The 15612-nt window shown below is 40.2% G+C and overlaps 1 protein-coding gene across 4 annotated transcripts in view; it reads right to left on the bottom strand.

Moving 5' to 3' along the window:
- PAPPA2 (pappalysin 2) overlaps positions 1-15612 on the bottom strand; it is a 309250-nt gene that overhangs the window by 54842 nt on the left and 238796 nt on the right. For all 4 annotated transcript variants that reach the window (XM_059937054.1, XM_059937065.1, XM_059937076.1 and 1 more), the window contains 2 exons: positions 2103-2271; positions 570-705 (listed from right to left, as the gene is read on the bottom strand). In XM_059937054.1, coding sequence (XP_059793037.1) covers positions 570-705; positions 2103-2271 — 305 coding nt within the window. The remainder of the gene's footprint in view (positions 1-569; positions 706-2102; positions 2272-15612) is intronic.

The following is a 15612-nucleotide window of genomic DNA, read 5'->3' as shown; positions in this document are numbered from 1 at the left end:
ATGATGCTTAAGTCCAGCCAGAGCAAATTTAAGTCAACTTGACTTTCAATCGGCCCTGGCCACAGAGACTTTTAATTTCAATGACTGCATTAAGAAGTTACCCCTAGGTTCTGGAGCCTAATCCCCTGTACAGAAGGAATGGCTGCTGAGCCAGGCAAGCAAAGGCAATTTCAAATTGTTCCCTTCAGGAACTCTCTGCTCCAGTAACAACAGCAGAGAGAAGGGAGGAGGCGCCCAGCACATGCGTGGTGTGCGTCTACACATTTCCACCTTTCCTCTTAGAACTACTACTCCTGCCACAAATCAATCCACTTTTCAGCCTGCTGCGAAGTGGGTAACGTGACCAGACACTATGCAAATGGCTCAGCAGCGGCAACAACATTACACATGAGTGGAGGAATAAAAAAAACACAAATTTGTCATAAATTTCATTTTTACTGAAGCAGCTAAAGAGTTAACTTGAATTTCTATCCACTCCTCAGGGAGAACAATGAATCTGATTCAAGATCCAGCCAGTCCTAGTTAAGGATTACTTGGGAGCAGAAGTCAGCATCCCTTCCCAAACATACCAATCCTGTATCCCTGTTCACACTTGTACTCCACGAAATTCAGCTCCGAGGTGGGTGGTGGGCATTCCCCTTGCAGGTTCTCACATAACTTGAACTCCTCGGTCCACAGTCCCTCCTTCGTGCAGAGGATGGGAAGCTAGAATATCAAAAGTCAAACACATGTACCTTATTGTTTTGCTAACTTCTTTTAGAGTGGGGGAAAAGGTGGTCTGATTAAATGGTAGTGTTCTCCAACTTCTAGAACCTGGACTAAAAGACAATATTGAGATAATAAACCATGTTGTTTCTGACCACCGCCTCCCCCCGCCAAAAAAAAGTCAAGACAAGTTTTTGCTGTTTTGATGTGAAGGAATCATGAACAATTTTGTCATTAATAAAATTCATTAACAATGTGTTTTCCTTTGGATGTAAGGACACGGTGAGCTATCAACAGTAGCCCATGTATTCTGAAATAGTTTTTGGAATTTTTTTCCCCGTTGGTGTTGTTTTGCATTGATCCAGCCTTACTGTCCCCCAGATGCTGCTTGTGGCAAATGTCAGATTTTTTTCAAGATGAGTTTGAGCCCCTAAAACTAATTCATAATTTTTCTGGAGGTGCTTTCTACCTTTCTGCTTGGATGGACACATCATAGATGCTTTTGATCTCACCAAAGTTCTAGTCCCTTTCTCCACATGTATGCTGGTTTGTGTAACTCTTGGCTTCGCATCCCCAGAAATCACAAAGTATACTATAGGCAGAACACAGAGAGTAGCACTAACTCACAAACCCCAAGAAAGTAAGATTTTAGAATTACAATAACTCTCCCTTCATCTGGCCAACTCCTTGACTCCTTAAACAATCAGTGCAAACAGATGTGTTGATTTTTAAGGGGTCTCATTTCATGGAGTATTCTTTTCAAATCTGTCCTGCAGTGTTTACCTTGGAGTACTGGACACTGAGATAAAGGCATGTTCCAGGAGAGCAGTCAAGGTCATTGATCTTTGCCTAGGAAGTCTGCTTAACTTCCTGTCTCGTGTATGTGTGTGGTACTTGAAAAGATTCTAAAATAAAATTGATTTTAGTCACATAACCACGATAAGACTGTGGTTTTTGCTTGAGACCTCTCACGCCAAAATCCTAGGGAGAATAATAGTCAAACAGTGCATTCGGCTTTGCCTTTGCTGAGGAATTCGTGTTTCTCTTCAGGACTCTGTTCTATTAAAAAGTGTAATACCAGCATTTCTAGCCAAGTTAGATCAGAGGAAATCACACTGCCAAATCAGAATCCCAGCATTTTTGCAATTTACCCAGGTACCCAACCCATCAGGTTGTTCTTATCCAAGAGGAAGTTCTGAAGTCAGGAGAGAATATTCCAAAAACGTGGTCTCTTCTGAATTCCCTATCAAATAATATCAACACCCCTGGTTAGAATCCCAGCTTGGTAAGGCCCTGCCTGTTGCAATTCATTTAGATCATTTCTACGGAACATTCTTGGATTGGTCACCAAGACTAGAGCACAGCCTGATCCAAAATAAAGTTCAAGTCATCCTTACCCTTTTACTTTCCTCGTTACAGTTGAGCACACACTGGCTGTTGAGCTCAAAGCCGTTGGTGCATTCATACATGCCTTCAAAGACAGGAGAGGGAGGCTCACATACCACTGGGACGCAGCTGCCTTGCTCCCAGATTCCATCTTCCAGGCACTGGATCTTCAGGAACTTGCTGATAAGACATAAAGCAAAATAGCCCATCAAAATCCCTCAAGGAGGTTATGGGAGAAGACTGGACCCTCAGTAACATGGGCTAAGGATTAGCAAATAGACAGGGGCAGTTGGGTCTCGTTTAGCCAAATGTCACACCTCTCTAGTCTAATTTCTAAGTCATGGAAGTAAAAATAGTAATGTGCATGTAATAGCAGTGATCACATTAGCTGTTATATAGCAATATTTTGTATATTACTCTCCAGAGAGTTTTTATAACTATCAGAGCAACATCTAGACTTTTTCAGTTGGGTTTTCATTAAGCTCTTCATCTTAGAGCAGTCTCACACCCAAGTGCACTTGGAAATACCTGGTAGGATGGAGTACAGAAATGATTATCACACACTCAGGGGACTATCCAGAAGTCATTTGAGGATCATCAGTGTTAATATGGTAATGTAATCAATGAAGCTGCCAATATTTATTGGTTCTCCAAAGAGGGGAGAAGATACAGCAGTAGGGGTCTTCTTAAAACAGAGGCTCTTACCCTGAACTTCAGAAGGGCAAGAGCCTCACTGGAAATTACTATGGCCATTTTGTTTGCTTACAAGTCCATTTTTTTCTTGGAAAGCATTCATAGCTTTCGTGAGATTCTTGAGTAGACACGACTCAACAGTGTCCTGGAAGAACTGTCCTTCCTTCGCATGCACAGATGTGGCCTCCAACCAAAGAGACTGCATTTGTGATGGACAGTAGTCAACAGAATTAGGTTTTGCTGCTGCAAACTCCATCCCCTTCCCCTTCTAACTCACTGCCAAACTGAAGGTGCTGTCCATTTTGCTGTTTTAATGTATCCACTTCTGATTCAGAACATAAGATAAGCTTGTGATTTTAAAATAGAAATAATCCTTTGACCCCTGATTCAACCACATGGTGGCCTTAAATTTTTATTTTCCAGTATCACGATGTTCTTTTTAAATTTAAATATGCCCACCATCTACACACGTTTAATGGACTATCATACTTTTATGCAATGACCCCTGCATGCTTCTCCAGTATTCTAATATTATACTAGTACAACATTTATCACATTATTTTATAAATGTGTACATGTCTGTCTTTCCCACTAGGTTGGAAGCTGCCTGAAGGCAAGGACTGTGTTTTATTCTTGTTTTTAATCCCCAAGAACTAAAAAAAAATCTGTCTTATATTAGGCATTAATCAAATATTTGCCAAATTGAATTATTTAACCAAAATTCACAGTGTGTTAGGCACACTTCATAGCACATTATATATTTTAACAATGTGAACCATCAGAATATCCCTAATGAAGTAGTATTATCATTCCCATTTTATAGATAAACATACTCAGAGATGTTAAATAATTTGACCAAGATCCTACAGCACAGAATGCAGTTGATTTCAAAAAATTTAAATAAATTTTAATAGTTTAACATATTTTAACAATATCCACTTAGATATTCGTAAAGGAGTGTTTAACTTATTATTAAATAGTTATTTAGATTCACACCTTTATTCCCAGTAATATTTTAGGATAGAAATCTGATTTTATGACTGGAATTCTTTAGCATCATAGTTTATGTGGACATATATCTACTATCTGTTAATGATAAATACTATTTTTGAGCTGTATTTCAGGTGTTTGGAAAGACACCGACATACATTATTTCACTGAATCCCCCAAACAGCATTTAAAGGTAAATATTATTACCCACATTTCAGAGAAGGAAACTGAGCCTGAGAGATTTAAAGCTAGCTCAAAGATCCACAGTAAAAGCTGCAGAGAGGGCTTGGACCCAGGTCATCCTGCTGCCGAAGCCTGTGGTCCTTCCTGGGTCAGGCTCAGCTGCACCTCTTATGCTATACAATCCACTTTGAATATCAATAATGTCTCTCTCCTACTGAACAGCCCTTTATCCAGATGCCACATTTATAAGTGTGACCAAAAATAGAAGATTCATTTGAAATTTTTGCATTGAGTAATAAATTATGTATAGAAAATTGCACAACTCAGTATATAGCTCAAGAAATTTTTACATGTGAATACATCTGGGTGATCACCACTCAGATTAAGGTACAGAGAATTTCCAGCCCCCCTAGAAATCCCTCTTCCCAGTTGAACCTTCCCACACCCCTGCAACCCACACTCTTCTGACTTTCATCAGCTTAGATTCATTTTGCCTGTTCTTAAACTTTATATACATGAAATCACACACTGTGTACTCTTTAGTATAAGGCTTCTTTCCCTAAAGGAAGATGACATTTATTTAATTAATTAATTTATTTATTTATTTAACATCTTTATTGGAGTATAATTGTTTTACAATGTTGTGTTAGTTTCTGCTGTATAACAAAGTGAATCAGCTATATGTATACATATATCCCCATATGCCCTCCCTCTTGCATCTCCCTTCCACCCTCCCTAACCCACCCCTCTAGATGGTCACAAAGCACCGAGCTGATCTCCCTGTGCGATGCAGCTGCTTCCCACTAGCTAGCTATTTTACATTTGGTAGTGTATATATGTCAATGCTACTCTCTCACTTCATCCCAGCTTACCCTTCTCCCTCCCCGTGTCCTCAAGTTCATTCTCTGCATCTGCGTCTTTATTCCTGGAAGATGACATTTTAAAATGTCTTCTCTAATCGATTTTCAAGGAAGCGTATGCAGTTCTTTTTACTATAACGAAGTTCATTTTTGTCCCTCTCCTAGGCTGGATAGTCTACCCTTTTTTCACACTACAGAGTTTATATTCTCCCAGGGACTCTCTCCTTTCTATCACCTCCCACAGATGAAATCCTTCCCCTACCTCTGCTGAACTGTCATTCCCCAGCTGGGGAGAGCAGGCAATACCACTGACACCAGGGGAGAGGCAAGGCTGTAAACCTTGCATGTCAGCATGGTCATAAAGGAAAACCCTTGCTTGGCCAGGACAACAATATTTTGACTTCATGTGGTATTTTTCTCTGAATTGGTTGGAACGCTTCAGCCATGGAAACAGTCCTCCCTTTTCTTGCCCAGAGTGGAGAGCCATTCAAGAATGCCGATTTCATATATTTCCTTGCCAGTTTAATAACCTCAAGGATGAGGGTAGAGAGATCAAACTTGGCTGGGGAAGAGTGAGTTGGGTGTTGCGGGTGGTACCCAGGTAATGTGACAGGCCCTGTGCTGCAAATCACCAGTCATATCGATGATAAGGGAGGAAGAAGGCTGTAAGGTGGCAAGGGAAGCAACACAGTTCACATGGTGCCCCTGGACCCCGGAGGAGGCACTACAGGAAGGGGCGGGGAGAGGCTGGGAGGGAGTCCTGCTTCCCTAGGAAATCCTGTTTCCTTCCTGCAGGGGTTCCTATGCCCCCTCAACCTCACAGATTCTCCTTACAGTTTCATCTCCCTTATACAGGGGCTGTCTTCTGCATGTCAATCAATCAGGTGACACAGTTCAGGCCCAACCCTCAGACTTCTCGCAAAGCATTTGATTGGTCAGTGTCACTGGCTCCATGTCAATGCCTGTCTATACCCACTTAGGAAATGACTCTTGAGATCACATGGTATGGAGCTTGGCACTTGAGTGTCATGGGCTGGTTCTGGCCTTTGTTCAAAAAGGGACTGAGATTGTGGTAGGAATTCAGGGTGTCCTGTATTCCTCCCAGCTCCAGGAAATTTGGTTTCCACATCGGGCCCTTGAAGGGGACTGAAGCCTATAACAATGGCAGAACTTTAACCCCCAGCGGTACCAAAACTGCCTCTGCGTTTCTTCTAGTTTGGTGATCTTGAGGAGTAACCTCTGACCCTTATAAAATCATTAATGAAAACATTGGTTTATTCAGAATGGTCCAACTCCTTCGCATAAAGTGTATGAGTCAAAAGCTAAGGGACACTTTTTAAGTCATGAAATGAATAGGTTTGCATTTCAAAGAATGATGGCATTGGATATTAGACAAAGCACACAGGCAGGCCCTCACCAGGGCAGAGATTCCAAGACTTTTCTGATAGTCCAGTGCAAGTGCCTTTCACTTGAAATATTCTATTTACGGACTATCAGCTCCCTGTATTTTCTTTATCCCAAGGAAGTAAGAGAGGCTAAAATATCTCATTTTACAGGCAGGAAACTGCACATTGATAACTATGAGGTGACTTGCTCAATGTCACAGAGCAAGCAAGTCAAAGGCAAAAACAAGAATAGAACTCAGAGTTTTGAAATCATAACATAACACCCCAACATGGTGTTGGAAACACCAACAATGGTTTCCAAATGACATTTGTAGACCAGCCCCATCAAAATCATGTAGGAACTGTAGAAAAAACTAGCTTGCCTAAATCTCCTGGAACTGCCCTCACACTCTATATTTTTAAATTTGTCAGCAGTCTTAAAATGTAGCCAGGTTGGCAAACTACTAAAATCTATGCTACTTTCCTATGCTAGTAAAAATAAACCATAGGTGTAGAAATCAGAGAGCAAAATCACCCACCTAACAACACCGGCCAAAAGGCTGGATGCTTAGCAAAGACCAAACACGACAGTTACAGCCAGACAACTTACTCTGTAAGTGGTACCATGAGGGTTTGGGGGTAGGGGAAGGTTTGTATTTATTTTCCCTCTAACTACTCCAGACAAATCACCACAATTTCCAAGTTAGAAGATGCTTTTTCCAATTTCCAGAACTTGTGGTATCCACCTAGTGCCGAAAATCCAGCTGTGCTCTTTCTGCTTCTTACATCATTGCCAGAAATAAAGATCTTGTAATCAAAACTTGGCTGAAAGTTTGATTGATGTTGCTTGAGGCACACATGAGTCTACCCCATCCTTCTATCACCACTGCAGGGTTTTCAAAAGTAATATTTATTTTTCATTGGAGAAAATAAAAGTATGATTGTTGAGTCCAAGGGAATTATCATGTCTTTACTGATCAAGGGCATCTGGTGTCTCCAATGAGTCGTCCCTCATGAGTAATAATAATAATAACAGAAAAACAATAAAATATTGAGCACTGAAATGCTAGGCATTGTACAGAAGGATATATATCCATATCATTTTACCCTCAAACCCATCCTGTGTGATTACGGGAGTTCTTGATTCCCTTCTCTCCACACATGCTCTTCTGTAATCATCCCCAGCTCAGCAAATGATACCACCATCTACGCTGTTGCCCAAATTTGAAACTTAGGAGACATCCTTGATTCTACTCTTTGTCTCAGTCTTACCTTTTTCCCAAGTGAGTATGATCTTATTCAATCCATCAGTAGGTCCTCTTAGTTTTACCTCCCAAATATCTCCAGCATCTGTTCCCATATCTCTTGCATCTCCACTGCCATGAGCACTAGCCCACGTTCCCATCTCTCAACTCCTTACTGGAGACTTCATTTCTCCTCTGGGCCCTTTCCTACCTAGTCTGCAAACATCAGTCAGAGGGATATTTTTGTAAAAACAAATAAATAAATTAGAACATGTCATTTTCCTGCTGAGGACATTTCAATTGCTTCCTGTTGCATGAAAAATAAAATCCAAACTTTCTCACTCACGAGGTCCTGCATGAGTTGGCCACACTTTCTCTGACCTCATCCTACGTCCCATTCATCTTACTTACTGTGCTTTGTCCACACCGGACCTAGAATCCCGAGCACAACTCAAGCTCTTTCCTGCCAAAGGAAGTTGGTACCATTCTCTCTGCTTGTGATGCTTTTCTTTTTGTTCTTTTCCTGGCTGGCTCTTCTTCTTATCTAAGGATAGTTTTTGCCACCCAAGAGCATCCTTATTTTATACCTCTAATGTTTTTGGTTTTTAATTAAAGCACCTGTGTATTTTTGCATAGAATGCATACTCTGTAATTATTTTGTGTGTTGCCTGCCTCGCCCACTGGGATGCGAGCTTGGTGAGGGCAAGACCTTATTTTCTATTATATCCTCAGTGCTCAGCATAATGTCTGGTACAGAACAGGTGCCAATAAACATTGGTTCAATGAATGTATAGATGTTTATTTTATAGATGAACTAAGTAGCTTTCGAAAAGTAAAATAACTTGTCTGAGGTTACCTAATGGCAGAGCAGGGATCAGTACAGGCATACCTGTTTCACTGTGCTTTGCTTTACTGCACTTCACAGGTATTGCACCTTTTACAAATTGAAGGTCTGTGGCAACCCTGTGTTGTCAGATGATGGTTAGCATTTTTTTAGCAATAAAGTATTTTTAAATTATGTACATTGTTTTTAAAGACATAATACTATTGTACACTTAATAGACTACAGTATAGTGTAAACATAACTTTTATGTACACTGGGAAACCAAAAAATATTCGTGTGACTTGCTTTATCATGATATTTGCTTTATTGCCATGGTCTGGAACCAAATCCCCAGTATTTCCGAGGTATGCCTGTACCGTGATCTGTCTGATGCCAATCCCTAAGTCAAAATCTGGAAGCACTAGTGTTATTAGAAATGGAGCTGCAGATAAATGACTTCCCTTTACTTTGTGCCTTTGTACAGAGTATCTCAAAGTCTCACCACACAGAATATCCCTAAAGAGGAAAGGTAAGGACAAGGAGTAACTGCCTTACTATTTCCATTATGTAGGTTAGGAAACCAAAGCATTAATTGGCTAAGCGTTTTGCAGGGCACGTGGTCAGTTTCTGAAGTGAAATTAGAAAGCTTCTTCACTCAGAACATTCTAGGCCCTTGCTGCTTACAGGGTGGTTCCCAGAGCAACAGCACTGAAACCACCTGGGGGCTTAGAAATGCAGAATCTCAGGGTCCCACCCAGACAGACTCAATCAGAATCTGCATTTTAACAAGATCCCCAAGTGATTCCTATGCACGTTAAAGTTTAGGAAGTAGTTTTCTAGACCATTTTAAAAGACACGGTCCTCTACCCCACCCCAGACAGAACCATCAGTGCTTCCAAGCTCCAGGCCAGCTTTCCTCTTAACGAACTGCAGACCTGGTTTCTCAAGCCAACATCCTAAATGGAGAGCAGCAGACTCCAGGCATAGCTAGTCCACAACCGATCATAGCTGTTCTTCCCTCACTCACACCAGGCCTCCCGAGGCCCATTCCCAGTCCTCTTGACTGGACAAGCAATAGTAATCAGCAGGGTCATCCCACCGGACCCATGGGCTTTGACCTTTCATTTTTCCCTGACTCATAAAAATGCTTACAACTTACAAAGCTCCTCTTCCATGTAAAATAGAGCCTCTCTGTCAGAATGAGCAACCTGCTAACCCCTAAAAGCATGGGGTCAATTCTACTTCAAAGCTCCACCCCTCACTTCTATCTTTGATCTTCCTGCTGCTAACTCTTCGTCTCCAAATCGGCAGATGTGATAATGCCCTGGCCGTAAGTCTGAACCCCTACCTCAAGTTTGGGGCCACTTCTTCATGTCTCACTGCCTAAACTGTCCAACCCTCAGCCTCTCTCACTTCAACAGCCCCCATTGAACCTCTTTTCTACCAGTCTCTTGGCCCCTCTCATGCATTCTTCACACAGCTGACGGAGCTATCTTCCTACTAAATCTGCTCAGGTCACCTCCAGACCTAAAAACATCCTGAGGTTTCTCCAATGCCTGCAATTTAAACCTTAACATTATTCCACATAATTCTACATCCATTCCCTTCAGGGGGTGTTTGAGGAGCTGGGAATTACACTGAAATGCAGGGGTGAACTGGGTCTAAAACATGGAAACCTTAAATAGGAATCTCTTGCTTTCATTGTCTTTCATCATTCAGTTACAGCATACCTCGGAGATATTGTGGGTTTAGTTCCAGACCACCGCAATAGAGTGAATATCACAATAAAACAAGTCATAGGCACTTTTTGGTGTCCCAGTGTATGTAAAAGTTATGTTTACACTATACTGTGGTCTATTAAGTGTGCAATAGCTTTTATGTCTAAAAAATGTACATGTATTAATTTAAAAATACTTTATTGCTAAAAAAAATGCTAACCATCATCTGAGCCTTCAGTGACTCATAATATTTTGCTGGTGGAGGATTTGAAATATTGCGAGAATTACCAAAATGTGATGCAGAGACACGAAATGAGCAAATGCTGTTGGAAAAACAGCACCGATAAACTTGCTCGATGCAGGGTTACCACAGACCTTAAATTTGTAAAAAATGCAGTATCTGCAAAGCATAATAAAGCAAAGAGCAATAAAATGAGGTATGCCTGTATTTGTCCATTCATATGTTCAGTCAACAGATACTCATTAAGCACCCAGTATGTGCCCATACATTACATTAGGTCCTGCTGTTATAGAAACAACTATTAATACAATTATAAGGCCAGAAGACTAACCTGTGGGAACCCAAAGAGGGACATAAGGAAGAATACCAGGAAAGGAATGCTTAAAGATGGGTTTGTTAGTGGAGAAGGACCTGCCAGGTAGAAGGAGCAGTGCATGCAAGAACCAGTGATGTGAAAGGCAGTGTGTGTTTGAAGCCTTAGTCTAAAGTTTAAATGGAAAAAAACAGGCCTATATGTGGCCCCTGTGGGGGAAAAGAGCCTGGGTGGGACAAAAGTCTGGCAGAAAAGGGCCACAAATTGTATGAAATCCACTTCAGAGGGTAGGATCTCTCATTTGCAAGGAATCCTTTGGCTATCTTCATAAAGTTTCTAGTTGAAGAGTTCTTCTTCTAGATATTGTTATATTCCTGTTCCTGGTCAGTCCAACTCACAGGCCTCATGAAAATTGCTCACAGGATGTCCACACATTCACACCCTCACCGGGGAATTCACGAATCCATCACTGCCCTTCATTGTTGCTCTTCCAGAAAGCAAAGCTCTTTACATGGCTCCTTGTCCAGAAGTCACAGCAGTGATAAAACCTGAATCCACTAAAGAGTTATCAGAAATTCTGGCAAGTTGTGACCTACATAATGACTTCAGAATTTACACAGGTGAACCCTGCATTTGCCTCATCCCTCTGATGTGGGCTGGAATGGAAAGGCTGATTAACCTTCTCTTTGCCAGTTTTCCCTGAATTAAGAGGAAGAGTCAGAGGTCACAGTGACCTTCAGCAGGTTGTTAGTGGCTTCACTGGGTAATTTCCATCAGGAAGATAGTGTGCAAAGTGGTTAAGAGTAGATGACTTGGAATCAGGAGACTAATGCTCAAACTCCAGCTGTGGCTCTTCATAAGTCTCTGACTTTTAATAAGTCACCTAATCTTTCTTCTCTCAGTTTTCCTATCTGAAAAATGGGGATAATAATAGCTTCCTTACAGGGTCTTTGGAAGATTTTATAAGTTAGTGTATATAAAGCATGTAGTACAATGACTGGTACATACAATGTTCAATAAGCCGTGGAAGTTATTAGCTCTGATGACCAAAATCACTCTCTCTCTCTCTTCCTCTGTGTTCCCTGTGTGTGTGTGTGTGTGTGTGTGTGTGTGTGTGTGTGCATGTGTGCATGTATGAGAGATACAAGTGTGGAATGTTAGCATTCTACTCAGTCTTTCCACCCTACTTAATTCTTCAGATTTTTGTCCCACCCAGAATCTTTCAGGAGACAGTTCATGAATTAGCTGGGCCTGACCTGACCTTATTACTAAAGAAAAAAGGCAAGCTCACCATCAAAATGTTCACCCAGTATGCTGAAGAAGGGCTTAGAGGGAGCCTGAGACGGGATGGGGTAGGAAAAAGGAAGTGTAGAAAGGGCATCAGGGAGAGAAATTGTGAGTTGAAGAACCTAATGGCTTATATATAACAACCCAGCACTTACTCATGTTAGATTTTTAAAATTATTTTTCCTGATTAATAGAGAAATCAGTGGTCAATATAATATCAGAAGAGAAAGGACAGTTTTACAACAAGACGCTCCCTAGCTTGGGATTGAAGGTCACAGGGAAATCTATAAGTTCATCAAATGCTCTGTTCAAAGTGAAGACTGCATGCCAATCACCAGAGCCTGTGAAGCCTGCAGCAGCAAGCTGGCCTGTGCCCAGGTGTGTGTGTGTGAGTGTCCAAGGCTTGGAGCAGAGGTTTAGTCACTTTCATGCCAAAAGAGGCTGTAGTAAATTAGCCTAAATCTCACATTATCCTACAATGGCAAGAGAATTGAGGATTCCAAGGATAAACTTCGAATGTATTTACTATAAACACTAATTATAAAGCCAGACAATGTCTTAATGGAAAGAAAACAAATTTCTATTTCTCACAGATGCATGAGTGTACATAAAGATTACCGTGTGTCCCTTAATTGCCAAATCAGAGCTAACCTGTGTGTCTCTATATACATAGGTTTAGCATCTAGTCATGTATGTATATGCACAGTGTTATGACACAGAACTTACAAATGAGGTATATTATTTTACTGAATTTTTAAAATTACAAATCCAGGGTACTTAAGGAGTTTTAGCATTTGCCTCAACTGCACATTTCATTTCGTTAGCCAAGTCTTTCTTTCCTTTCTTATGGTAGGATAAAATCAGTTGAACCTCAGAGAATTGAGCTATGGTTCAAAAAGATCAAAAGAGACTAAAAATCTAGGTAATGTCTCCAGGACATGCCCTTCCCTTCTCCTCCAAGACCAGCCTGACTGTATTTGCCCACCCTAATTTTTGAAGTATGTCCAGCTCTATCTTGCTGACGATTTAATTTCCATTTCTTTTTCTCCACATCCCCCTTTTTCCTTTTCACTTTCACGGTCCACTTGAAGCCACTGTAGTATTTGTATAACTCACACTGGGATGAGATGAAACATTCAGAGGAGGTTCTGATTGGTGGAGGGAAGTACATGTATTTTTTTTTTTTAATTTAATGAACTTTCTCTTTTGATGTGTGTGTTTTCTTTATAGACAGGGGAAATGCACTCCCCTACCGCCCTGGTAACTGAAGACCTATACTTCCCACTTGGAATGCCACCTTCAGTCTTTCTGGTCTCTATGTTGTTTTTCTGGGGCAAAGGAACCAACCACAGGACAGGAAACAACAGCCCCTGATAAAAATGTAGCTGAGTATATTCCTTGCTAAAGAAGAAGATTAGCTGTTAAACACACCAAAAGCAACAGTCATTTTACAAAGGAGTATTAACCTGCTGGAAATGATGATGATGATGATGATGAAACAGCAGCTACTTCTGACTTGAAGCTTGATCTAAGAACTGTGCTCAGTTCTTTATATCTACTGTCTCATTTAATCCTTAAAAATATCTGTAAGTATCCCTCTTTCCTATTATCCATTTGGTAAATAAAAATAGTCATGTTCAATAGAGATCAGTGACTTGAGAGGTCAAAGAGCTAATAAATAGCAGAGTTGGGATGTAAATTTATATCTCACTAACGCCAGAACCTGCGTAATTAACCACTAAGCAAAGAGATAAATCTTGGACAAAGGAAAGCCTTCCTAGAAAGCTGACTAAATTTTCTTCTTCAGACATTTTAGAGAAGTGCTTAATCTTTAAACTCAATTCTAGAAATCCTTAAAAATGTACCCAATATTCTGTCTTCAAGAAAGATCTAGATCTAATCCTCTTGGGGGTGAGTGGAGAACAATTCACCAAAACCCATTAAGAGGAAGAAATAAAACCTTGGCTACTCATTTGGATCAGAAGCTCTCCAAGTATTACCTACTAAGTATTGCCTACCAAGATCCTGTCTGTGTAGTATTTGTGTTTATAATATATTGCTGCTTCTTTTTTTTCCTGGTGGCAATAAATTTCATGTATCACTTCTCTCAATGGTGTTATACCAAAGTGTTAAATCTCCTCATTGATTCTGTTGAGATAGAAAATAAAATATAGACTTTTAGAGCTGGAAGTCACTCAAGATTTTCCATTATTTTTCAGAGGTGGAAAAAGAGGCTCAGAGAAATGTAGTAATTTACCCACGATCAAAAGCCTTATTAGCCAAGAGCATGGGCTTTGGAGTTAGAATGGTTTTAGCACCATGTATTGGCTGAGTGATCATGGGATGACTACTTAACAATACTCTGAGTCTCAGTTTCCTTATCTGGAAGAGGGGATAATAAAGTACTTAAATGTATTATTATTATTATATTATATCACTATATATTACCATCTCATATTATTCTACATTATACTATTATTTTATCATATAATAAAATTTATCAGTGTCATAAGAAATAAATGGGGTAATGTATGTAAAGCTCTTCACACACACAGCACATAGTGATGAATCATCATTATCATCATCATCATCAACCCAATAGAACAGAGTTGAGACCTTATGTGTTTTAACTTTCTGCCACACTAAGTCTTCCTATGTGTACAGAGATGGGTCAAGTACACACATCTAGCTACAAAGCCCTCTTGCACCCTCCCCACAAATCGGATCAGACAAACCTCACTGAAGGGTTTTACCAACCAAACATTTGTCAAACAATAAATAGGCACAATGTGAGGCCTATTTACAATATTGCAGTCTGAACCTACATTTGTGTTTCTAGAACTTAAATAGATTTATGTTCTTTGGAAAAGTGACCCTCAGAAGGATGGCTATTTACAATTACTCTTAAAAAGTTATTACTACTACAGTACCTTTCAGATGGTATCTTGATGAATGACTAACTTAGAGGGAGAGGCTGTCTAAGTAAAGTTAGAAGGTTGGGATAATTTATAATTTAAGTTAATTATGAGCCCTAACGAGGTTAGCCTAACCTTCACACATAAAGATAACACCTAATGAGAAAAAGGTAACAATGGGAGTGAAAGACAAGGGAGAATATAACACGGTCTTTTTGATAAAATATAAGTCATACACACTTATTTTAGCTCCCTGGGAGGTCAGGTTAATGAAACATTAACCTGATTAATGTGATTAATGATGACGTATATGTGGAAGTAAATTGCATGGAAGGAAACGAAAGGTGTGTGTGTATTATAAAATATGAATAAGAAAGAACTCCTGAAACTATCTAAACATGGCAATTTCTTTAAAGTTCCCATTGTTTGTATTTTCTCTATTAACTCCAAAAATAAATAAACCTCAAAGAGACACGTGAAATCTGGCATGCAAAAGTGCTGCTATAGTAATTTTGAGAAAAGAAAACGTTACTCTGGATAGTTTTAGGAAAGTCAAAATCCCATGACTGATATTGTTCTTACACAGAGAAAGGTTTGTGCCTGTAGATTGTGCTTCTTGATTTTGGCTGCACATTGGAGTGACTTGGGGAGCTTTGCAAAGGACTAATGCCTGGGTGCCACTTCCAGAGATTCTGATGTAAGTGGTTTGGGGTTTGTGCTGGGCATTAAGATATCTGAACTCTCCGCAGGTGATGCTAATGTACAGCCCGGTGTGAGAACCACTGTTCTGGTGAGCTTGTTGAGAGGGAGAGGTCTAATCCTTTTTCTGTTACCACCAACTTGTACAGTTTGCCAATCAAGCTTAAATG

This window comes from Balaenoptera ricei, chromosome 1 (assembly GCF_028023285.1).
Source record: "Balaenoptera ricei isolate mBalRic1 chromosome 1, mBalRic1.hap2, whole genome shotgun sequence".
NCBI lineage: Eukaryota > Metazoa > Chordata > Mammalia > Artiodactyla > Balaenopteridae > Balaenoptera > Balaenoptera ricei.
The sequence above is the reverse complement of the archived record's forward strand: the minus strand, read 5'-3'. Positions and strand labels throughout refer to the sequence as shown.